General features: G+C 36.2%; 1 protein-coding gene and 1 long non-coding RNA gene across 3 annotated transcripts in view; one reads left to right on the top strand and one right to left on the bottom strand.

The window, feature by feature from the left end:
* Window positions 1-709: 709 nt before the first annotated feature.
* Window positions 710-26,472, top strand: LOC143889968 (uncharacterized). Of its 2 annotated transcripts, XR_013255065.1 has the most exons (4): window positions 710-1,060; window positions 15,100-15,212; window positions 21,536-21,610; window positions 26,374-26,472. It is a non-coding gene; the product is annotated as an uncharacterized LOC143889968 (long non-coding RNA). The 2 variants fall into 2 exon arrangements; XR_013255066.1 differs by lacking the exons at window positions 710-1,060; window positions 15,100-15,212 and adding an exon at window positions 3,999-4,171 and having other exon boundaries at window positions 21,570-21,610; window positions 26,374-26,456.
* LOC143889966 (Tetratricopeptide repeat (TPR)-like superfamily protein) overlaps window positions 3,844-26,519 on the bottom strand; it is a 115,959-nt gene continuing 93,283 nt past the window's right edge. Inside the window, exons 14-16 of the mRNA XM_077394403.1 lie at window positions 17,273-17,389; window positions 4,948-5,004; window positions 3,844-4,149 (exon numbers count right to left, since the gene is read on the bottom strand). Coding sequence (XP_077250518.1) covers window positions 4,090-4,149; window positions 4,948-5,004; window positions 17,273-17,389 — 234 coding nt within the window. The 3' untranslated portion in view covers window positions 3,844-4,089. The remainder of the gene's footprint in view (window positions 4,150-4,947; window positions 5,005-17,272; window positions 17,390-26,519) is intronic.

Below are 26,519 nucleotides of genomic sequence, written 5' to 3'. Positions count from 1 at the left end.
CGTTAGATTGTTTTGCCCTTATCATTGAAGACAAATGGAATTAATCCAAAGGAGACAACGATGTTTTGACGAAGGGAAGGACTGGTTTGCAAAAAGGGAAATGACTTATTGATTTAGGCCCTCAGTGTTTTGATAAACACGCGCTCCACTTGTCTGTCGTGTAATATTTAAAGGGATGTCAGAGGATACTATTGTTCTCAAAAGGCTCTTAAAGCCCTTTAAATGCTACACGACAAACAAGTGAGAGCATTTTTATCAAAACATTGGAGCGCTGAAATCATTTCCCTTGCAAAAATTTTGATCTCATCTCTATGTTGGACGTCCACATCTTTTAGGATTCCCAGTGGAATAGGATAGCTCCCAAAGTTCTACAAATAGCCACTCATGTTCTCATTCAAAATCACCCAAGAAAACATCCACCTCTCTCCCCCTTTAGAAATCGTTCAACTCCTTTAGATCAATTCGCATTCCGTTTTCCCCTTTAGGTTAATTCCCATTCAGTTCTCCCTTAGCTTTAATTCCCATTCCCATTCCCCTTAGCTTTAACTCCCATTCCCTTTTGCCTTAGCTTTAATTCCCATTCGCTTAACTTTAATTCCCAACCCCATTCCCTTAATTAGATAGTTGATCGAAGCCCACATCTTAGCTAGTTCCCCTTAACTATATAGCCGAACCCCATCTCTTATATATTCAATAGCCATTACCCATAGCCACCCTCCCATAGCCAACAGTACACATTCCACATCTAACCCGTTACAGCTCACTCCAGAACCCAACAGCACTCTTTAGACCCTAACTCTCTAGCCCATTCTCCCTTCTTGGCCGAGCAACCCCCTCAATACAAAATCCCAAAAGAGTTCCCCATAGAAAATTCGAAAATCCCCTCCCGTTTTTCCCTTTAGCTGAAAATCCCCTATTTGTTTTTTCTTAAGCCAAATCCTCCCCTTTATCCTCAAGCTAAATTCGGCTAGACCTCCTTCCAATCGCCCATCCATCAAAATCCAAGTTTGTTTCATCCTGTCCATCCAAGGCATCACATCAACCATCAAAAGAAGCTAAGGTTAATTTTCATGTTATTTTGCTCTGGCTTTATGTTTTTAGTTTTCATTCTAATTTGCATGATATTCTAGTTTTAGTTTTCATAGTTGATGTTGTTGGATTTCATGTCTTTCAATTCTAGTTATAATTAATCTCAAATTAGTTTGTAGGATAGTTAGTTCTAACTCCTATATTCTAACTTTGATTCATTAGAAGATAAATCGAGTAAGTAGGTTTTAATAAAAAAAAATTGAGATTAGTAGGTTTTAAAAATAATATTTCGAATTCATCAAGGTTTGTTTAGGAAATTCGAATTCATCAAGGTTTAAGAGATTTTGAATTCAATCAAGGTTAAAAAATTTAAAGTTTAATTAAAAGTTTCGAAATAAGTTCGAGTTTAGTTAGAGATTTTGAGTTTAGTTAGGATAGTTAGTTCTAACTCCTAGCCATTTTGCAGTTAAGCAAGTCGCCGTCCCTGAAGCCCGTTAAGCCCAATTGAGAGTCTACCTCACCAATTTTATTCGATCCCCTTCAAATGGCTGAACCACATGAGACGCCCACCCAGGTCAAAATGGCAAAATTGATGATGAACCTCTCTGCAGATTGCCATGATAGCTGGTGAAGTTAGTCAAGTGAAGAGACAGATTCAGTGCATATTTATCCCTTATTAACCAAGTGCTGAGAACTTCGTTAATGTCAATAGCTTGATCGAGGATGCTATGACCTGTGGTTGGAATTCCAAAGCCGTTCAGACCCTAGAAATGTCAAGAAGCTCCCTACTACTAAGGAAGTCAAGAAGGTCGGATTACCCAATCAAGTTTACAGGTTCGATCAGAGGAAGGAAAAACCAGCCTAGAAACGAAGAAGAGAATTCACTCGGTTACCAACCTCACCAACTAATGTCCTGAAGCAATTGATTAAGGAGGGTCTTTTAACTCTTGATCTGAAGCCTCTTCCTAATCCCCTTTCCAAGACCTTCAAATAAATTTGAATTTTGCAGTTATCATCAAGCCCGAGGGCATACTACCAACCGATGCATATCTTTGAAGTACGCTGTCCAAAATCTCATAGACAGGGGCTTACTTCTTAGGAAGAATCCATTACCTAATAACACTTCCATTGCTGAACCATACACCCTAACGTATGCCACCCCTGAATAAATATTTGAGCAGATTATGAGGGCGGGATCTGAGACTTCCTATGCCTGCATAGTACCAGAAAACAGCTTGCCTTCATCGGTTGTTGAAAAGGATCTCGAGTCAAATAAGCAGGACATTTTGGAGACGTCCCTTCTGAAATCCCTATTACTTGAATGAAAAGACTCCTTGGGCCATAACGTGCTCCAAGTGTCACAAGCCTTTTCTTTTTCTTGGAGACAAACCTGCCATCTCTTTCAGGTAAACCCGTGCAGTGCCTCAACATACAAGTATGCTACGGGCTAGCCTTTTCAAGTGCAAGGCCATGAAGACCCTACACGCCCAACACCTCTTGATGCAATGCCTATTTTCACAATCTCCAAGCCCTTCTCTGTGCTACTAAGCTTCCTCTTGTTGTGATTGATTTTGAACCCACTCTCATGATCAGCTACATCATGAGTCCATCACACACAAGACCCTCAAGTTCAAGTCCATCAAAGTGAGAACAGTTCCCTCCACGTTCCGCTCCGCCAAGCCCAAAGACTTAGGCACCCACACCACCGCATCGAGAGACCAAATGCAAGTTTATTGCATAAGTTCACTCTCTTACTCGGATAGCTAAAGCCCACCAAAGAATGAGGTATTGAGTTCATCACATTCTGATTCACCAACCCTGAAGGGCTTGCTCATCCAAGGAGCAAGCATACCCCATGGACTAATCCTTAAGACTTGCGTCTCGCAAGGGTGGTCTAAACCACCCCGGCATGAACTCATAGGAAGCCTAGAGATTGGCGTACACATAAGACGTACCACGGTGCAGAGGCAAAGTATAGTTGTAGCATAACGCACCGTCCATACGCTCGATGCAAGTGAGAACCCAACCCAACTTACATTGTCTTTGGTCCGATCTTCGAGTAAAGAAACTGGAGCATCCCTCTGGAAACTCATGGAAACTCACAGTCCACACCCAAAGCTCCCTTGGGACAAACCTACAAGTGGTGATACAACACACAAAAGCAAATCCTTATAGAACTAATCAATAAACCACCAGGATTCCGGCCCTGCTAAGCCTAGGGGGTTAGGATGTCACAAGAAGCCAACCCCTAAGGTAGTCGAAGCAACCACCTCACTTAGACCAGAGTGCCCCTTAAAAGTATTCTACCGACATACTCCACCAGTTTTTATTCCAATAGCGTCCCGTGATATAAGACTACCTAACGTCCCGTAAGGCACTACCTTTACTTCTAGGGGCAGCCTAAGGATGTTTGCGAATCCCATAAGTTTTCTAATCCAAATAGACTCCACCTCCTAGCTCTAATATGTTGGGTTCCCTATAAAAGGAGGGGCCCTAAAACTCTCGGAGTCCACATCAATCACAAATTGGTAAGAGAGACTTGAAGAGAGAAGAATAGGAAGTGGAAAGCTTGAGGTTTTCTATTTTGGAAGCTTCCAGGTCCAGACACCTAATCGGCCATCAAGCTTAAGGTATGCAATTAATTTTTCAATATTCATTAAAAATTCATAAAAATCAATATTGTACAAGACCTAGATGTATGGGATAATCTAGATTAATGCCCAAATTTCCATCATACCCACGTTACCTACCCATAAAAGATAAAAGGCATAAATCCATACATGTGGCCATTTCAAACTGCACATACCCCTGAAATTAGGCTGCGATGCAACTGCAACTAGCATTCTTCTAAATAAATAAAGGTGGAGAAAAATGACCTCTCTCTAAAATGGAGACATACTGCTACTATACTTGAACTGTCCACAATGCAATTCCTGGTGAAGTTTTAAATATTCTATCTGTATCTGATATCACGTATGTAAAATGCAGCTTAAAACTGTTGTTTAATTACAGGTACAGAATTAGTGAACAAACACCACTCCCAACTTTTATATGGGCCTCTCACTTTCTTGAATAACGGTCCACAAGTGCCTTCACTTTTTCTGGCGCAAAGAATCGTGCCTGCATTTGAACACTTGAACAGGTCATCACACTTCTATATTATTTATAAGTAGATTTTATTTGGAAACATCTGAATTTCCTCTTCCAATATGACTAAAATAAAACTTGGGTACAATAGAAATAAGGGTGCCACTCCGGCCGATTTGTGAGAATTTTGGTTGAGCTTTTACCATAAAAATCAGGTTGGGTTTGGGTTGATTCCAATTCTTTTTTAGCAAAAGCTCAAGCCGACTCGACTCGAATTACACCCACCCCCTAAATCAAAATGTGTAACCATTAGCAGTTAATTTGAAGGAAAGTTTGGGAGATGACAGAGATGTTTTTAAAGAAAATTGTTAGAGGTGGACAGGCAATATGTAAGACAAAAGTTAAATACAAAGATCTCCATACAGTTTTGGGGCTCTCATCGACATGCGAAGTTGTGTTTGCCAATTGAAAAGAAAAATTGTGACTTGAAGTTGCTGTGATGTGGGAACCAGTACAATGCCAGTTTCTCAAACAATTTTGAGGCCATGACTTTAGTGTTGTTGGGTAATTCAAAAGAAAAATTGTTACTTGAAGCTGCTGTGATGTGGGAACTAGTGCAATGCAACATTTTGTCAAACAATTTTGAGGCCACGACAGAGTTTGAATCTTATTGCTATAGATAAAAATGCGAATATTGAGAAACTTCTGCGTATATTTGGAAGATAAATTGTTTTCTTGACCATTTTGTAATGGAAATACAATGTCATTAGTCAATTGGCAGAAAAACAAAGAAACAAATATTTGGAAAGTATGAAAATAACATTCACGTACTTGAATGAACATCCTTTCTGCGTCTCCAACTTCACCATTTTCTTTCAATATAATTCCCTGCAATAAAGGAAAATATTCTCATGCATATTATCTTTATTCCATGAAAGCCTTATTTTGGAAAATTGTATTTCTTAGCAAGTAAAAAATGGGTAAGTCGGTATCAACATCAAGAGAAATAGCAATGGGCATTACAGAAGCAATAAACGAATAAATTCGCATGAACAATAATGGGGAAATCAAAGACATCACATCATGGTAGAATCATGTATTTTCTAAGATTCCGTTCCAATCGCATTAAAACTGTTGCATAACAATTTCTTGAGTAAAACTTTTACATGGGAAGCTTTTTCATATTAAAGTTTTCCTTTTCCGTTAATCCATTGCACACCCAGGAAATGGTTGATGAAATACAACACTAGAGAAGAATCACACATGGGATTCGCTTGAGTTACCAAAAAGTAAACAGGCGGTTGGGGATGCAGGGGGCATACATAGTCAAGCATAAATCAGATAGGTCGGTTGATAGGTACAAAGCCCAATTAGTGTCAAAGGGGTTCACTCACCTCTATGTGATAGACTACCAAGATACGTTGTCTCCCATCGCCAAAAAAAATTCACCTAGTGTAACACCCAGCCCCACTAAGGGTCGGGAAAATTGATAAATTTTAATTAAATCTTGGCCATAGATCCTTTGATCAAAGATCAATGGTCTAGATTGTAATTTGTAGCCTTTTGGACTATTGGATCGATTACCGGATCCCTCGGATCGTCGATCAAGTTGGAATGGAGGGCATATAACGCAGCGGATCAAATGTGGAATTGCACTCGAAGCGTACAATCTGATAATTGTCCTAGATTCCACTAGGAAAAAAAACCCTAGAATCCACTAGGAAAGGGCAGAAGAGAGACAGTGTTAGCCCAAGGGTTCTCATGGGTTCATTCAATCACCTTGTTTTGATAATTAACAAACTCAAATTGATTACTCGTTTATGGAATAATTGTTTGCCTTGAGTGTTGTGCTATGGACATGAAATTTATAGGTTAATCCATGATAGCACCAACACACACGATGGCCTTTACTTGAAGATGAACCAACCAATGGACAAAGGAGTTAAACCACACTTGGACAAAACACACCTTGGAGGATCAACCAAGAAGAAGCTCAACATCATCCACATCAAGCATCACATACAGAGAAGATCGTAAAGGCCAAAAGGATCAAGAACCAATGCAAAGGACCAAGGAGCTTGTACCACAACTGGAGAAGTCAAAGCAAAGCTCACCTTTGAAGATCCCAAAGCAAGCCAAGCATCTCATTGAAGATCAAATGAAGATTGGCTCAAGAGAAGTTCAAGAGGGTGCTTAGAATGGTAGTATGTATCACCTTTCTCTCTTGTGTTTTCTCTTGATCAAGGCACATCTTAAAACCCCTTAAAAATATGTTTTTCAAAGAGACTAACACACCCTTTAAGGACTTAAATGGATAAGTGAATGGCCATGGTGGTGTACCAACATGTTAGGATCCATATGACATCAACACAACATTGAACAAAACAGAGTTCCGAAGAAACAACCTGGACCAGCAACTAAATCCTATCAAAACTTGTTTAAAACATTTTCAAATATTTTTGAAAATATTTTTAACAGATAGCTCTCATTTTTCTAATATCCGTAGAGTATAAGACGTCGAAATCCGATAAGAAACGAAGAAGATATGAATTTTACAAAATCGGAAAATCCTGTTGGAAATCCAGTTTCGGAATTCCGAGAATTGTTCTCGGAATTCCGACATTTTCTCGGAACTCCGAGAAAGCCCCTGGACTAAAAAAACTAGCAGTTGGGGGTCCAACGGCTAGTTGACTGTTGACTGTTTGACCCGAAAATGACTATTTTGCCCCTGAAACGGTCATATTGAATTGGGAGTTCATCTATACCAATTCAAAGGGTCCAAAAGACTTGATGAACATGTTCCAACTCTAAAGAACCCTAGAAAATTACTTGCAATCATTTTTGGGTTAATTTTCTCTCACCAACCTCTTGTGCCTTAATTTGAGAAAATCATTTGAGATTGGTTTAGGCATTACTTGTAATCATCCTTGAGAGTGCATTGTGAGCTTTACTTGGTATTAGTCTATCTAGAGGCAAGTGAGCAACATCTTCTTCTCTTCATTGTATTTGACAACAAAGGGCGCCGTATTTAAGACCCTTGGAGCTTGGACGCTCGGATTTGTACAAGGCAAAAGGAACGCCGTACTTAAGTTCATTGGAAGATAGTGGATACCTTAAGGAGAGCAAACTTGAGAAGAGTGGAGTAGGTCTTGGATTTAAGACCGAACCACTATAAAAACCCTTGTGTCAAAGCCTCTTGTCTCTTCCTCTATACTCTTGTGGTAAGTGCTTAACTCTTGTGGTTGAACATTATTCTTAATTTTGTTTTACTTGTACGAACCATTCACAAAGTGTTTGTCAAAGGAACTAAAAAGAGAGTAGATAAACTAGGGTTCCACCAAGTGTTTGATAAAAGGCCTAAAAGAAACCATTCATCTTATTCCTTCATCTTGTTGTGGGATTTACATTATATTTGTAATCTTTAATCACCCACCAAGTATTTTGATAAAAAGACTAAAAAGGAAATAATCAACTAGGGTTTTCAAAAGTCACCTAACAAGTGCTTGTTAATAGGTCTAAGAGAGAATATTCATTTAAGCTTTTGAAACTAATCTAACAAAAGTTTTTAAAGAGGATAAATTTTTAAAGACAGCCAATTCACCCCCCTCTTGGGTTGCCTATTGGGATTTCACTTGGTATCAAAGCTAAAGGCTCTTATATAGATTTTTGAACTTTCAAATTTTTTCAAGAGAAAAGATCTATATTGGCAACCTAATGGCTTCTAGACTTCCTTATTTTGATGGAACCGACTATGGATCTTGGTCGATCCGTATGAGGTCTTATCTTAAGAGTCTAGACAGTGAATTATTAAAAGTAATTGAAAATGGCTTTGTATTAAACTCCAAATCTAAGAGAATTAGTGAATATGATAAAATATTATATTGCTTGAACTCAAAAGCTATGAATGTCATATGTTGTGCCTTACCTTCTCATATGTTTGATAAAATAGCTAATTGTAAAAATGCTAAAGAAATATGGACCTCACTTGAAAATATTTTTAATGTAAAATATTTTATGGCATTAGAAAATAACAATGAAGAAGATAATGATAAGGATGAGTCTCTTACAATTGATGAACTTCTTGATTGATGTGAGAAACTAAATGATGCCTTAAATCTTGAAGTCTCCAAGAATCAAAAGCTTTTTAACTCTCTCAACTCAATTTCTAAGGAATTTGAAAACCTTGAAAATGACTATCAAAATTTGCTAAAAGAAGAGAGGAAGTTAATTGAAAACAAAAAAAAATTAGAAAAGAAAATAGAGGAATTAAAAACAAAAGAAGAGAAACTATGGGTAAACACATCTTATGAACTAAAAGAAGAAATTGAAGAGATAAAATTAGAAAAAGAAAGACTAGAGTTAGAAAACAAATCCCTACAAGAAATGAATGCTATACATGTTTGTGTACCTATGCATTCTTGTAGTTGTTTATCTAGATCCTCATCTACCTATTCTTATGATTCATATGATTATTGTGGTAGATTAGGTCATCACAAATCTATGTGTAGACTTAGGTTTGTGAAATCTTGCAAATATGTGTGGATTAGAAAAGATGATTTTCTTCATAGAACAAACTTGCATGGACCCAAGATGGTTTGCGTTCCAAAACCCCCTATTTGATCTATTTATGACTTAGTAGATGTAGGGATGTGCTTTAATATTTATATCATATGAAAATGGTTATTTGGATACAAAAATGTCTATCTTGCAAGAATGCCATGTATTTTGTGCTTAAATGTTTATCTTTTTGAAAACCCAAAGTCTATATGCTTAAAACTTGATTTGTATTAGACTTTGACACATTGCACTAAATTGTTATATCTATTGGAAAAGGTTCCCTAGATATCTCACTTGATGTCTAGTTTATATTTGAGCTAAAATTGTCAAATTCCATGAAATGTATACCAAGTGTTTGATAAAAGGCCTAAAAGAAACCGTTCATCTTAATCCTTCATCTTGTTGTTGGATTTACATTATATTTGTAATCTTTAATCACCCACCAAGTATTTTGATAAAAAGACTAAAAAGGAAATAATCAACCAGGGTTTTCAAAAGTCACCTAACAAGTGCTTGTTAATAGGTCTAAGAGAGAATATTCATTTAAGCTTTTGAAACTAATCTAACAAAAGATTTTAAAGAGGATAAATTTTTAAAGACATCCAATTCACCCCTCTCTTGGGTTGCCTATTGGGATTTCAGATAAAGAGACAAAAGTCTTTGATATTATTCCATGATTGATTTCCTCTCACATACTACTTGCTCTCATATTTATAGAAAAATAAGAAACTAAATCCTACTAAATCAAAAATATCTCTTTCCCACTTAAGTGACTAACAAAATAGGAAACTAATGCTGAAAAAGTAAAACTTACTAAGAAAAATAGGATACTAATCCTAGAGAAAAAAATAAAAAGAAAGTTATTAATCTACCACTAATGTCCTACATCAGTCCCTCCACTCGACCTCGAGTTTAGATAAAAATGAAAAGAACAGACTTAAACTTAGGCTTGTTGCGAAATAGATCTTTGATGACGAGTAGCTCGCTTCAGCTTCGAATTGAATTCCTTTCCATTTGATCAAGTATTTCCATCGGCCTAGTAATTTGACATGTGGGGGCCGGCGGTAGCACTTGATTTGATTAGAAATCAGGCCCTCAATAAAATCTTCAATCTGAGGTACTTGAGGAAGAAAGTATCCTTCATTCTGTTCGGCATGAAGGGCAGAGTTACAAACATGAGTAAAATCGTTGACTGTCATTACTGACTCGTGTGCTTCAACTAAAAAATTCATCACAACTCTCCGTCGACTGATTCGAACTCTCCAAGCTTTCTAAATGATGTTGGCGGCATATTTTGTGCACGAGTAATCACTCGGGCGATCTTTTGACGCCACCAGCTTTGAATCATGATTGCAGAGCTGACGTACCTCTTAAATTCTCTTCTGGCCCGATACATGTGCCATGTCTTTTGGATTAAAAGACACGCGGCTTTTCTCTTTGTATGAACTTTGCCCTTCCGGGCTTTCTCTCGCCTCATTTTAGCCTGGATCATCAAAGACTCTTGATAGGCAATTGGCGCGAATTCTTTTATAAACAGTTCACGTAATTCATACCAACAGTTGAACGGTGATTGTCCCAATCTATACTGTTCTCGTTCCATTTTTTTCAAGAAAGTTTTGGCATGGAGTCCAACAGTCGCTTTTACACACTTCATTGCCTCTGCGTTGCTCAGGCCATATTTATATATACAATCTTCAAGTGCGTCAATCCATTTTAAACACTCAGATTCGCAATTACCATATCCAAAGAATTGTGGGACTAACCGTAGATCCATGGGGTGGAGGAAATGTAAAACTAGGATAAGGGAGGGTAAAGGGTGGCTGTCTAGGTAAGAGGTGTTGAGGAGTTATGGAATAATTGGTTAAACAAAGGGATATGGTTGGAAGTTATTAGGTAGTTAGGAGAATAAAGAAAGGTGTCGAATGAGATATGATTAGAAGATGGTGGTGCAAGGGGATTCACTAAATTTGGCGTAGGGTATCAAAGGGAGTGAGGCTGTAATTTCGGATTTTGCAAGCTGTTGGGAACAAAAGGCTTTATGCCACGGGTTTTGGAAGCGGTGAGTGTACGGCTAAAATCAAGGAGGGATAAACAGGGTGCTGTTTTGGGTAGGACTTTTGGCTTGTAATTTAGCCAATCAAAGAAGGGAATGGGCTAAATTAGAGAAGGTACTGCAGCTTTAAAATAGGAACTACTCGATTTGGTTTGGCTGCTATTTAGGAGTATTTGGACTTTGGACTAAATTTGGGAAAGTAAGGGGGGAGCGATTCATGAAAGGAGATATGGTGGCTGATTTCGAGGGGAAAATCAGTTGAGATCTTTGGGTATTGGGCAAGTGTTTTTTTTTTTGGCCTAACTAAAAGGGATTTTGACCAAGTGGCATGGGATAAGGATGGCGCCTATAACAACTAAGGAAGCAGATTGTATACCGCTATTAGGATGAGATGAGTTAATAAGAGGAAGAGGGATTGGCCATGGCTAGTTTTTTTTTTTTTTTTAAAGATAGGTATTAGCAAGGGAAAACAACCCAAAAATTATGGGTTTAATTGTTATCTAGAGGGAATTGCAGCAATAGCAAGTGGTAGCTTTGGGTGATGGGAATCTTAGAGGGGTTGGGAATGATGGGGTTGGATCATGTGCTGGGTTTTGTGAAGGTTTTCACATACACATATAGTTACAATTAAATTTTTTTTTTCAGGGATTTAAAGGGAAAGTGGTATCGGTTTGGAGGAATTAGTTAGCTCACGAGAATGGGTTAATGGGAGGATATAGAGAGGGATTCTTCTAATTGGGATTTGGGTAGTAAGAAGAAATTTATGTTAGTGTTGTTGTTGTTTTTTTTTTAAATTTTTTTAGTTGTGGTGGTAGAGATAGAAGATGAGATTGAAGAACAAAACCTGGGTAAATATCAAGAAAACTTGCTTGTGCGGGGAATCCACATCATAAATCCAATCCTCCTTGATGGTGGTATTTGTCGTTGAAGCAAGATGGTCCGATCCGAGGAGAGACCTCGCTCTGATACCAACTAACGTAGCGGATCAAACGTGAATTGCACCCGAAGCGTACGATCCGATAATTGTCCTAGAATCCACTAGGAAGAAGAAGAAGAACCCTAGAATCCACTAGGAAAGGGGAGAAGAGAGAGACAAAGAGACAAAAGGCTTTGATATTATTCCATGATTGATTTCCTCTCACATACATGCTCTCATATTTATAGAAAAATAAGAAACTAAATCCTACTAAATAAAAAATATCTCTTTCCCACTTAAGTGACTAACAAAACATGAAACTAATGCTAGAAAAAGTAAAACTTACTAAGAAAAATAGGATATTAATCCTACAGAAAAAAATAAAAAGAAAGTTAATAATCTACCACTAATGTCCTACATCAACATACCGCATCACTTGAGTATCGATCCCCCTTGATCTTCAAGAGATCAAGAAATTTCGTGAAATCGACGGCTCAAAGTGTATTCCCATATAGCTTGATTTTAGGGCATCAAATCTTGTTTGTTTGACTTGATTTTGGTCTCGTTGGATGGGTTTTTCGATTATCTATCCAACGGACCCAAGATTTTGCGATTAGGACACAATTTGGTGAAGTTGTTGGCCTTTTTCTGTTAAGGTGGGGTCTTATGATGGGATTTGTCCTATTAGGCCACATAATGTTTAAAAAATTTCACATATTAGTTTCCTTTTTGTAATTGCTTTATTTAATAGTGATAGAATTAAACAGACCTAAATAAAAAGGGACACTTACCATTCCTTTTAGGATTAAAATAGGAATCATACATTAAATCAAAAAAAGAAAAAGAAAAGTGAACACAATCTCTTCTCCCTACTCACGCACGCACTGTGGGCATATGAAACCGAGAGAGAGAGAGAGAGAGAGAGAGAGAGAGAGAGAGAGAGAGAGGAAGATTAAGGGCTTTTCTTTGATCCGATTTTTCGTCTTCGAGGAAGTGCCCGAAAATTATATTTTTCGTAATTTCTTGTTTAAATTCGAAGTTTTTGGTTTTGTTGATCTTGTTTCAACTTAATTAGGGTTTCTAACAATGTTTTATTGATTTTCTTACTTTCTTTTGAATCAATAAACTTATTTTAAATTTTCTTTTCAAGATTTTATGCCATAAAAATATATGTATTGTATTTTCCTTTTAAAAAACCCTAACTTGAGTAATCTAGAGTATAGTAGGAATGATTTTTGGATGCCTAAACCTATTCGTGTGATTTTGTGGCGGATTTGTCAATATTTTTGTTAAAAATCAGTACTTAAAGGTGGCTGTTTTTCTGAAATATATATAGTTACTTATCATATAAATTATATAACAAGTTTTTCACGAAGGAATATGGTGTTATGTATGTTGATTATAGTTTTAATGTGTTTTTTTTTTAACAAAATCAGCACAAAACAGTGTGTTTTGTGGGCTGTTTTGTGAAGGACTTTAATTGCACATGTCGCATAGTATGAGAAAGTCGTTTTTCATAAGTTAGACTATGTAATTAACGTATAAGTGAATATTTAAGGTGCTGATTTCTTGAAAAATCAGCAATATTAAATGATATTGAGGGCTGTTTTGAGAGGATTGTCTCATGTACGTAATATGTAATATATACATGTGATACTATGTGGAAAATAGATTATGTATAAGCTATATAGATGTGTTTTGAAGGCTGTTTTTAATCAAAATCTGCATCAATAAAGTGTTGAAAAATCGTTTTAAATTTGTTTTTAGGGAAAAATACAGATACAACCCTCAACTTTATGACATTTTCAACTATAACCCTGACTTCTAAAAGTCACCAACTACACCCCTGAGGTTTCAATTTGTATAAGGTAGACCCCCTTAGTTGACGGTTCGTCCACGGATCGAAGGGTTAAGATGATCCTATGGAGTTGATTTTTTGGTCACACCCTATCTATGTCAGGGCCCAACAAATGAACGCTTTGGATCATCCAAACAATGTTGGCCCACTGTGTTTTTGGTAGTGTTTGGATTTGGGTATGGGGTTTGAAGGGGGTATGGGGTCTTCGTTAGCATTGACAGTGTTTCAAAAGAGGGGGTTTACCTTATACAAATGGAAACTTCAGGGGGTGTAGTTGGTGACTTTTAAAAGTCAGGGTTAAAGTTGATAATGTCAGAGAGTTGAGGAGTAACTGTATTTTTCCCTTGTTTTAAAAAGGAGATTCGGGGGTAATGAAACTATATGCTACATAAATTATTGTGTACAAATCGATCTTCGTAAGTGAAGCTTTATTCTCAACCCGAGTCTTTAGAAAACTTATACAAAAGTGAATTCTAGGGGAAACAAATAGGTTAAGAGGAAACCTGTCGTGGCGTGACGGGGCCCATGCACTGGGGGGACGGTTATGTGTCCATCCATCGTAGACTCGTTGTAGGTGGTGGCTCAGTGTGTCTACTAGTTTCAGGTGAGGCTATTCGGAGATCCAGGGCTTGTCCCAATTCCATATAAACGGGCTTTCGCTTAGTGTGGTCTAGGGGCGGACACTAAGGCTTGACATGAGTATTCGGTGTAGTCGTTCTTCGCTTTGCCGCTCGAGCGGGTCAATAAGCTTCTTTGGTCCATCCTCTCCGAAGGCACTAAACCGATTAACACCCTTTGACATTTTATATTTACAGCCGATTGACACCTAGAGCTATTTCATATAATCTCTTTATATTGAAAAGAATTCAAGGCAAGTGACAGTGACTTGTACGATAATGTACCATATTTCGTATGATTAGTCTCTTTGCCTACTACTCGTTTCTTTTGGACTGTTAAATTGATGACAAGTTTTATTTTGATAAACTGTTGAGATAATATGGTGGCAATGTCAAGTACTAATCATGTAGGTGAAAGTACAAAGGAAAAACCCCTCATGACAGAGGGAAGAGGTGCATATAAATTCATGCATGCATTGCATTGTAAATTGTGGGAGGAAGACAGGGAGCCAACCTTGGGTGAGATGCCAAAGCCACCCCGGGGAGAGCGTACGCCATTGGGCTAACGATGCATTCAGGTGGACCTGGTATACAGGATGACCGAGGAAATCCTACCTAGGCTGCACCTAAATATGGTAGGGGCCTAGATAGTCAAGATCAACGGCCGGCATATAAATGCCACGAAATGAGAAATAAAGGAAAAAGAAAATGAATGAAAGAGGGTTTGAAATGCCGTATGGTCTTGGGGTAGTCTCATGCATTTTTCTTTCGCATGCATTCATCTTTGCATTTTTTGTTTCTACTTATATTTCTGCTACTAGTTCTATTTCTTCCTTTATTTTAATGAATAGTTGTTTTGCTTATACTAACCCTTTAATCATAAGAAATGATTTTATAATGCAACTCTCATTATTGTGGCTCTTATTTTGCAAGCCACTAAGGGATCTTGTTCAGCTCGTTCTTACTCATTTACTATCTATAGGTTTTGTAGGTACATGTGATGAGATGATGATATTAACACAAATAAGGGAGCTAAAGGGATAGAGGAAAGAGTGTTTGGCCATGTGGCTTTGTTGGGCAAAGTGCCTCTACTTTGTGAGTTGTATTTGGTTTCTGTTGAGTCCGCTTGTTTCCCTTTTGGGGTAGCGATTTGGATTTTGGGATTTTGGAATTTGAAAAAAAAAATCATGTTTAAAAATTTGCCCCAAATCCGGGTCGTGACACCTAGAGTTTTACTCTCCTTAACTTCTAATAAAGATTAGTCTCTCCATCAATTGGATATAAAAAATACCTTCCTTCATGGTGATCTTCAGAAAGAGGTTTACATGGTTCTACCACCTAGATTTTAGCCTAAGGAGAGAGCAAGAAGCAGTGTAGGTTGAAGAAAGGTCTCTATAGATTGAAGCAATCAACTTGGACATTGTTCGATAGGTTCAGCTCGGCCACATAGGCTTCAAAAGAAGTTATGTAGATCACTCTATTTTTATTAAAGCAGATGGTAAGAATAGCACATTTCTAGTGGTGTATACAGAAGACATTGTCATAACACTATCCAAGATAAAAAAGATTATCTTGGACGTGTCTTTGACATTTAAGACTTGGGTACACTCAAATAATTCCTCAAAATTGAGGTAGCAAGATCAAAACGTGGAGTCGTCATATCTCTTAAACAAAGTACATTCATGATATGTTGAAAGAAACAGGTAAACTTTAGAGCAAAACATATAATATGTCTTATGGAACCAAATCATAGATTGGAGAAATAGCAAGGGGAGTCACTGAACCGAGAACCTATCAGAGATTGTTTGGAGAACTGATTTACCTTACCATTACCCATCAACATGGTTTTAAATTTCGGTCTCGGCTAAAATTTCGGAGTAATCTGAAACCAAAATTTCAGTCGAAATCCCGAAATTTCGGGTGAAATTTGGTATTGACACACAAAATCCTGGATTTTAGGGACGAAATTTCGATCGAAATTACCAAAATTTCGAAATCAGTTAATGCAATAAAAAATTATTATTTTAATATATATTTCGACGAAATTCAAATTTCAGGAATTTCGAACGAAATTTCGGGAATTTCGGTTTCGGTACCTTTTCGTTTCGGTCCTCACCGAAATCCGAAATTTTGGATTTTGGTTGAAATTTAAAGCCATGCCCATCAAAACATCTCCTATGCAGTGAGTATGGTGAGTAGATTCATTCCTCAGCCGAAAACAAAATTTTGGCAGAAATTTCGGTGGTAACTTCGGTTTCGGTGGAAATCTCGGTGAAAATCTTATAATTTCGGCTTATATTTTTAAATTTCAGCTAAAATTTAAAACCATGTTAGAGGATACTGTGATATAAGGGAGCACTTAGAAAAGATGTCTATGCCAGGAGAGGACATATGATAGTAGAAGGGTACACACATGCCGAATGTGCTGACTCATGTACTAACCACATATCTACTATTTCATATTGCACATTTGTTGGAGGTAACTTAGTCACCTGGAGGAGCAAGAACCAGGCAATGGTGGTAAGATCTAGTACTTCAGGTTGAGTGCAAGGCTAACTTAGCTCATGTTACAAGTGAGCTAATGTGGTATTAGGCCCTTTTGACATGGGAGTGAAAGTTAATAGTCCCATGAATCTTTATTGTGATCACCAATTAGCCATAAACAGCACCAACAGTATTTTAATGAGTGAAATAACACATCGATCTTGATTGTCAATTTGTGAGAGAAAAAGTAAAGGCAAAAATCATCACGGTTTCTTCTGTTAGATAAAAGGAACAACTTGCTGACATTTTAACCAAACTTGTCCCAAAAATTTGTCTTCAGAAGATTCTAGACTAGTTTGGCATGTTAACATTCACGTGTCAGCTTGAGGGTGAGTGTTGGAAGTTATGCACAGTTTAATTTGAGTTGTATGGTGTGTGACGTCACATGGTGCATCTCATTATTTTGTCCCTTCTCATTAGGGGTATTTTTTTTCATATCGTAAATAACAAGTGAATAAAATTGGGCATGCCCCGTGATGGGCAATTTTATTATTCCTACAAACAATTTTTTGTCTTCTTCACTATAGTAAATTACAAAGATAGTACTCGAGAGAGTCAAAGAAAAAGTTGCATGCTTTATCCAAATTTAAACACCTAAATATAAAAAGTACCTTTGCCAGGTACCCGCGAAAGTCATCTCGATGCATGGAAATGAGTCTGTCATAAACAGACACAGCATCACTGACATGTCCCCAGTCAGAATAGGCTTTTCCAAGAAGCAACTCAACCTGAAAATTACATCCCGTATCAAAATTTGCGAAGCAATATAAAGCCCAAGGAAAAAGGAAGGCCTATAAAAGAATAGAAAATCCCTTTAATTTTATACATAATACATTTTATATATGTTTAATACTTCTATTTACCAACAAGATAAAATCCCTTGCTGTGTTCTGTTCTGTGCATAAATTAGCAGATTTGGGCCTCTTTGGATGCCACCCAAATAAGCCATTATTTGAAAATAAGGATTTTTTATGATAATCATACTTGTGAAGAGGAAATTAAGGCATCTTTGTAAGTTACGAACTACATTATACATAAAACCATTTTAACCATTATTTGCAAACAATCATATTCACCTTCAGAATCATGTTCATATGATTAGACGCAAATAACTTTTGAGGTATCCGAAGTGGCCCTACAATTTGCACACTTATAGTAATGAAGGATCAACATCTTTAAACAAGTTACACTTCATCTGTGTACCATTAGATCACCTTCAGAATAAGGTATTTTCATCATTTCGTAAACATTGGGGTGGTCATATGTTTTAACACTAATGTCAATGCTAGCCATGAGTAACTATATGTCATGCACGATGCAAACAGAGGATACATGCAGATGATATGCCATGGTTCTAAATTTTGGTCAACATCTTTAAACAAGTTACACATTATCTGTGTACCATTAGATCACCTTCAGAATAAGGTATTTTCATCATTTCGTAAACATGAGGGGTGTCATATGTTTTAACACTAATGTCAATGCTAGCCATGAGTAACTATATGTTATGCACGATGCATACAGAGGATACATGCACATGATACGCCATGGTTCTAAATTTTCATCGAAACTGACACAAAACGACCAAAATGTTTCTGTTTCCATTCTAAACTCCCATCGAAACCGAAACTGAAATGACTGATGTATTATGCATAAACTTTTATATGAATTATATGTGCAATTTAGTGTGTACTAAATGATCAGACATGTGCAGCAGTGCATGTCACCAGGTGTTTGATGATTTTACACTATTATGGATGATTGTCTTACTTAGGTTACGGTTTTTAAGTGTGTATTTGTGCTTATTCTAGCATTTCATGAAGTTTCATATTTAAATTCTATCATTTGCATATGTTTCCACGTGTTTCCTTGATTTACGGGATTTCCATCGAAATTTCCAGCTGAAACCGAAACAGGTCTTTTTCCGTGATGACCAAAACCTAGATTTAAAACCTTGTGATATGATAGACAATTCATCTTGTGGGTCCCCATGTAGGATGGACCAATAAGCCAAACATCACATCTAGTGGGTAATACCAACCATCCAATTAGCTGTTTCTGGATGGAGAGAACTACATTTACTTGGGTCTCGATTTAGGAGAGAACTGAATTTACTTGGGTCTAAATAAATGGGATTTTATGGATCTAAAACTCAACAAAACTAGATATTTAACAATAAACCATAGGGGCCCTAGATCAGACCTGAGGCAATACAAATGTATGAAAAAATCACGATTAAAAAATGTAATAAATACATTTGCGGTGTGACGTTTCAGTTGACATGACTGAAATGAAACAAAAAAGTACCGAAATGGCCAAAATTTTACAAAATTTTCATTAACAATTGTAATATATACACTCATGGTGTAATGTCCGATTGACATGACTGAAATGAAATTGAAAGGCACCGAAATGGCTAAATTGTAGACCAAAATTTTGTAATTTGTGGAATTCAATGCATTTCCATTTTGGGACTCGGGTAAACCAAAATATTTCAGCCGATACAACACGTTTCAGAAAGTGTGATTAGTGTGGCCGTAATAACCATAATCCAGATACGTGTTGGGAAAAGGTTGGTAAGCTTGCATGGGCCAATCAGGTTTCTTATACAACAGACGATGACAGTATGCATCCAAGTAAATAACTTGATCTAGAGAGAGAGAGAGAGAGAGAGAGAGTATTACTATAATGATTACAAGTATTATTATGATGATTACAACCCTAATCACTCACTATAATTATGATGATTACACCCGTAATCACTCACTATAATTGTGATGATTACACCCTGAATCCCTCACAATTATATGGCAGAAAACAACCTAAATCATAGAGGTTCCATTAATGACTTACCATAATGATACGTAGCCAATCAGGTTTGTTATATAACAGACGGTGACAATATGCATCCAAGTAATTCCATAAAAAATCAGCCACATAGTGTTTAAACTGCAATAATTTGATCTATAAAGAGAGAGGGAGGGAGGGAGGGAGGGAATGAAGTATAAAAGGTAGGAGAGAGACAAACTGATTGTGCAGTTTTAATTGTGTTATTATGATGAGTACAACCTAAATTGTAGAACTGCCATTAATGACACATACACGATAAGGATACGTACATGTTTGTGTTATTTCTAATACTCCCACCTTCCCCCCTCAAGTGAAACTGTTCCTCTCATCATGTACATGTTGTCAACCAAATACAAACGAACACATGTATGGTAAAGATGTAAACTACTTGCTCTTGGGATAATCTCACTACTCTCCACTATTTCTCTAGAAAATGGAAATCAATCACTATGTATTTTCTTCAGGCATGAAACACTATATTTTGTGACAGTTTAGTTTTGAACTTTGATTTTCAAAATATAACTTTGCATGTTGCCTTAAAAGCATATATAACTCTTGAAGCTTATCAAACTCATTTCTGTATTAGTAGAAGCCATAGCTCTATATTCTGCAGCAGGCATGGTTTTAAATTTCGGCCAAAATACTGAAATTAAAATTTCAGATTCCAGTTGGGACCGAAACTGAAATCACATGAAACAGAACATTCGGCCAGAATCCCAAATTTCTGCCGAAATTTTGGCTGAAAATTTGGGAAAATGTAATTTTTTTTTCAGAAATTTACTTTTTTTTTTTCTGAAATTTCGGCACAATAATGAAATTTCCTTTTTTTCCCTTGAAATTTCGGGGTTTCGGCTGAAACCGAAACCGAAACTGAAATTTAAAACCTTGTCAGCATCATTAGGTCTTGCACTGTGTGTTGCTTTCCATTCCAAGAAATAAGGCAATCAATAAGTAGGATATAATACCCATTAATCGATCTCTAAGTGTCTGTTGCCTATTGCTTTACTTCATTCCTCTGATCAAGACCAAACAAAAGACCACGATTCAAAGTCTCTTTGACATTCATCATGATCCTTTCTGTATCCTGTATGTTCTCTTGCTTCTAATCATGCAAAAATTGACAGACTTTATTGGCTACATAGGTGATATCTGGCCACTAGCCTTTTTATTGTACACTGTAGGTGATCCAACAGGCTTTCCATTGGCCATACGAAATATGCTTAGAAGATCCATGACAATTGCTTCTGGGTCAGTACCATGTCTTTCTTTGTTTTCTTTACTTCAACGCAAAGTAGTGAAGTTCTCGCAAGTTTTCCATGTCAAAATTTTCTTCAAGGCCACTGTCAATTTTACCGATTTTTTCATCATCACTCCTAATAAGAAATGATGTCATCACCATATACTAGTTTAAAAGTTCCCTCTTTGCTTTTGCTTATATTACCTCAAGTACCAAGCATAAGTCATCAAGAGCTTTGATTCATTGTCTGACTGGATACTTACAAGATTGAACACTCTCGGTCAATTCATAGAAGGGGTTAAGAATTTCTCGTATATGCTTACCATATGATTACTACATTTGTAGATTGTGACTGAATACTTCCCACATTTAGAACACAATACCTATAGCATATCCTCCCTCACTCTATTCATTTCAGCGAGGTTACTTCCAATAATAGCCCATTTAAATTATTGGACTATTTATTGTTGTTGTTAGTGGAAAAAATGTTAGGATAAATTTCAGCGAGGTCGTTTCCAATAACAGCCCTAATAAAAATCCTTTCCCTCCATTAATTTGCTTGCAAATATTTATTTCCGCTATAATTTGGTTTAGTTTTTATTGTTGCTGTTTTCCGCAAGAAATGTGTTTTGGACGGTGCCTTATTATTGTTGGGCTTTTGATTTGAGCTCTGAACTTTCATGTGTATTTTTTTATTCTATTCTTTTAGTGTTTCTCATTTGAGTATTACTTGTCTGTTTTTTTTTTTTGTTTGAATGGTATCATTTGAGTATTACTTTAACTTTAGGGTTTGGGTTTGTGCACTTATTCTTCAAAAGCAGCTCAAAGTCAAGACCCAACTAAGGAATTTCGTTAATGAAAGGTAAGTCTCTGCAAATGGCCTTACAAAAGTAAGTTTGTCATTATTTATTTTTTGTCTGATGTTTTTTATTTTTATTTTATCTATGTATGAGTCCATGTCACAAGTTTGCTTCTATTTTCCATCATGTACTGATTTTGGGGATGTTTCAATCATGTTTCTTGCAAGCATGGGTTCTCCATTTTGTAGCGTTTAAGAAGAAAGGGGAGAAAATAATATTGATAGCTATGGGATACATGTTGCTGGGATTTTGAAAATGCCACTCGCTTTCCGCTTCATTGCTTTCTTGCCTGGCATGTTTGATTTGTGTAAAATGTGTGATATTCCTATATTTTCCTTATTAGTTACGACTGACCTAGACTAACCTAGAGGTTTCCAAAAGGAAATGTGATCAGAATTACTAATAAAGAAAAATACGAGCAATTTGATGGGTATTCTTGCACCCCTCTCTTATATAAGTCATTTTTTATTCTGGTACGGAGAGGGCGGAGAGGGTTTTCGCAAAAGTGAATTCACAGGCTCACAGCCACCCGTTTGCCACTAAGACAATCCTTAAGTTTTCCTATATCATTTCAAGCATACGAAAATATTCTAAGTCAAAGAGATGGGTGGGGTTCACCATTTTAGATCCATGCATAACTTGGACCTGGAATAGTAGTTATCGCATGCTTATAGGTTGGTGTTCTCATTAGATACTCCCAACAACCTAAGAGAATCAATATTTTTTTTATTTCTAAATTTCGTACAAAGTTCATCGAAACTTGAAGATAATCAAGAAGAAAAACAAGAAAAGACAATGTGGTTATAGAAGTGCATCAAACTGAACCCTAACCCATCTTACACAAGAATTTCATAAATCAAACACAAGAAATCCATAAACCAAACACAAGAAATACATAAATGAAAGAGGCAAAGGGGAATCAAACACTTACTGAATCAATATTTTTTTATTTATTTCTAAAATTCATACAAAGTTCATCGAAACTTCAAGATAATCAAGAAAACAAACAAGAAAAGACAATGTGGGTATAGAAGTGGATCAAACAGAACCCTAACCCATCTTACACAAGAAATCCATATATCAAACACAAGAAATCCATAAATCAAACACAAGAAATACATAGATCAAAGAGGCAAAAGGGAATAAAAAACTAACTGAATTAATATTTATTTATTTATTTCTAAAATTTATACAAAGTTCATCGAAACTTCAAGATAATCAAGGAAACAAATAAGAAAAGACAATGTGGGTATAGAAGTGGATCAAGCTGAACCCTAACCCATCTTACACAAGGAATACATAAATCAAAGAGGCAAAGGGGAATCAAACACTTACTGAATCAATATTTTTTTAATTTCTAAAATTCATACAAAGTTCATCGAAACTTCAAGATAATCAAGAAAACAAAAAAGAAAAGACAATGTGGATATAGAAGTGCATCAAACTGAACCCTAACCCATATTACACAAGAAATCCATAAATCAAACACAAGAAATCGATAAATCAAAGAAGCAAAGGGGAATCAAACACTTACTGAGTCCATTTTCATTGAGGTAATAGTTCGTGAGGCCATCGAAGGTGTAAGTATAAAACTGATTCTTCGTCTCAAGCTTGTGGAGGTACTGATCAGCGGTGTTCAGCAAATGACCTTCAAATACGGTGTATTGGGCGAGGATCAACGTCCCTCGAGCGACAAAAGAGTAGAACAAGGACTCCATCTTACAAACAGTAACCCTGGACTTCGAAGAGAAATTTTCTTTTCTTATAGAGAGAGAACTTTTCTCGTTTTTGGTATTGGGAGAAATGTTTGGCTGAGGGTTTATATGAATTTAATGAAGGGAGTTTTGCAAAAAGAGTCCCTTAACTTTTTACTTTTCTAGCTTTAAAAAGTACTTAATTAATTAAGGGCAATGAGCCATTAATAGTCTAAGTTTAATATATAAAAATGACCCTTTTAGTCTTTTAACTGTCAATGACTTGATCAAAGCAATTTCAAAGGGTCATTTTAAATAATAAAGCTTATTTCTAATTTTTTGTGTTATCTCTATATTTGTGGTAAGGGATTTGCTTAGAACCATCGCAGAAGGCATTTCGTGAGTTTACTTCCAATAATAGCCCATTTCCATCGATCGTTCCATACCAAAATTATCGGACTATTTATTGTTGTTGTTAGTGGAAAAAATATTAGGATAAATTTCAGCGAGGTCATTTCCAATAACATCCCTAATAAAAATCCTTTCCCTCTATTAATTTGCTTGCAAATATTTAAGTAAGCACAAAAAGATGCCTTCTTCATCTCACTTGATCAAGGGGTTGTCATCTCTTAGCTCCTTGGAAGCTTTTCCTCTAACTTATAGGTCAATGTTCTCATTAGATACTCCCAGCAACCTGGAATACTAGTTATCGCATCCTGAAAGGGTCATTTATATATATTAAACTTAGACTATTAACGGCTCATTGCCCATAATTAATTTCATACTTTTTAAAACTAGAAAAGTAAAAAGTTAAGGGACTCTTTTTGCAAAAATCCCTTTATTAAATTCATACAAACCCTCAACCAAACATTTCTCCCAATACCAAAAACGAGAAAAGTTCTCTCTGTAAGAAAAGAAAACTTCTCTTCGAAGTCTAGGGTTACGATTTGTGAGATGAAATCCTTGTTCTAATCTTTTGTCGCTCGAGGGACGTTGATGCTCGCCCAATACACAGTATTTGAAGGTCCTTCGCAGAACACCGCTTATCAGTACCTCCACAAGCTTGAGACGAAGAACCAGTTGTATACTTATACCTTCGTTGGCCTCACGTACTATTACCTTGCTGAAAATGGACTCACTCAGTGTTTGATTCCCCTTTGACTCTTTATGTATTTCTTGTGTTTGATTTATGGATTTTAAGTGTAAGATGGGTTAGGGTACAGTTTCATCCACTTCCATACCCACATTGTCTTTTCTTGTTTGTTTTCTCGATTAGCTTGAAGTTTCGATAAACTTTGAATGAATTTTAGAAAAAAAAAAAAAAATTGATTCAATAACTGTTTGATTCCCCTTTGCCTCTTTGATTTATGTATTTCTTGTGTTTGATTTATGGATTTCTTGTGTAAGATGGGTTAGGGTTCAGTTTGATCCACTTCTATACCCACATTGTCTTTTCTTGTTTGTTTTCTTGATTATCTTGAAGTTTCGATGAACTTTGTATGAATTTTAGAAATAAATAAAAAAATATTGATTCAATAACTGTTTGATTCGCCTTTGCCTCTTTGATTTATGTATTTCTTGAGTTTGATATATGGATTTCTTCTGTTTGATTTATGGATTTCTTGTGTAAGATGGGTTACGGTTCAATTTGATGCACTTTTATAACCTCATTGTCTTTTCTTGTTTGTTTTCTTGACTATCTTGAAGTTTGGATGAACTTTGTATGAATTTTAGAAATAAATAAAAAATAATTGATTCAGTAAGTGTTTGATTCCCCTTTGCCACCTTGATTTATGGATTTCTTGTGTAAGATGGGTTAGGGTTCAGTTTGATGCACTTATATAACCACATTGTGTTTTCTTGTTTGTTTTCTTGATTATCTTCAAGTTTTGATGAACTTTGTACGAATTTTAGAAATAAAAAAATATTGATTCTCCTAGGTTGCTGGGAGTATCTAATGAGAACACCGACCTTTAAGTATGCGAAAACTAGTATTCCAGGCCCATGCTATGGATGTGTCTAAAATGGTGGACCCCACTCATCTCTTTGACTTAGAACATTTTTATATGCTTGAAATGATTTAGGAAAACTTAAGGATTGTCTTAGTGGCAAACGGGTGGCTGTGACTTCACTTTTGCGAAAAATCCTCTTCCTACCAGAATAAAAAATGACTTATATAGGAGAGGGGTGCTAGAATACCCATCAAATTGCTCGTATTTTTCTTTATTAGTAATTTTGATCGCATTTCTTTTGGAAACCTCTAGTTTAGTCTAGGTCAGTTGCAACTATTAAGGAAAATATAGGAATATCACACCTTTTACACAAATCAAACATGCCAGGCAAGGAAGCAATGAAGTGGAACCTTCGTTGCATAAATATGCATACGTTGGTTCACAATTGCAACTTGAAGATTTTTCAGCATATTCTTTAAGAATCAGAAATTCTAAAAAAATCAATCCATGAAGACATTCATACCCACATAAATCAATGTAGCAAGGATACTCCACTTTAAAAAAGACTTGATTGACATGCATGTTGAGCAGCTTACACATGAAAAAAAGACATGGTTTTGAGCTATACCAAAAATATTGGCGAGAAATTCAATTTCTCATGAGAAAATCACGATATTTTGATTAAACGATAAACATATGTTTTTATTGCGAGAAATTGAATTTCTCATAATTTGAACTTCTCATTCACTCTAAAAATCTCTAAAACATCCTATAAAACCTTCGACCTACCATTAATTTACTTTTACGTTTTTTCCCGATTTAAACCCGAAAAAAATAAAGGAATTCAAAATATCCAGACATTTTCCCTTGCCGAGAAATTTTCAAGAACGATATTTGTGACATAGGTTTTGAGCATGGATTTGGACAAAAGCGAATGTATGTATTAGGACAGAACCTTTATTTATCATTTTATCTAGTTCTTATTTCAGATACTATTCGTATATTACTGACAATGATTACATGTTTCTATTTATCTTGAACCCTTAAATAACTGTGTGGATATGGAGTATAAGGTTTGCCACATTCGCCATGTCTGACTCACCACACTATGTTGTGCAGAAATAAAATAAACAAAAATTGAACATGTTGGCGGCATCTTTATACAGAAATTAAAACAACAGAGACAGAGAATGACAATGGGAAAAAAACCTGAACAAGGTAGACGTGTCTTTTTGCTGAAACAGATACTTCAAGATAAACATGTC

Source organism: Tasmannia lanceolata, unplaced genomic scaffold (assembly GCF_043159265.1).
Source record: "Tasmannia lanceolata isolate RefF3 unplaced genomic scaffold, GAP_Taslan_0.1 ptg000013l, whole genome shotgun sequence".
Taxonomy (NCBI): Eukaryota; Viridiplantae; Streptophyta; class Magnoliopsida; order Canellales; family Winteraceae; genus Tasmannia; species Tasmannia lanceolata.
Note: the sequence above shows the minus strand (reverse complement) of the source record. Positions and strands in the feature narration are given on the sequence as shown.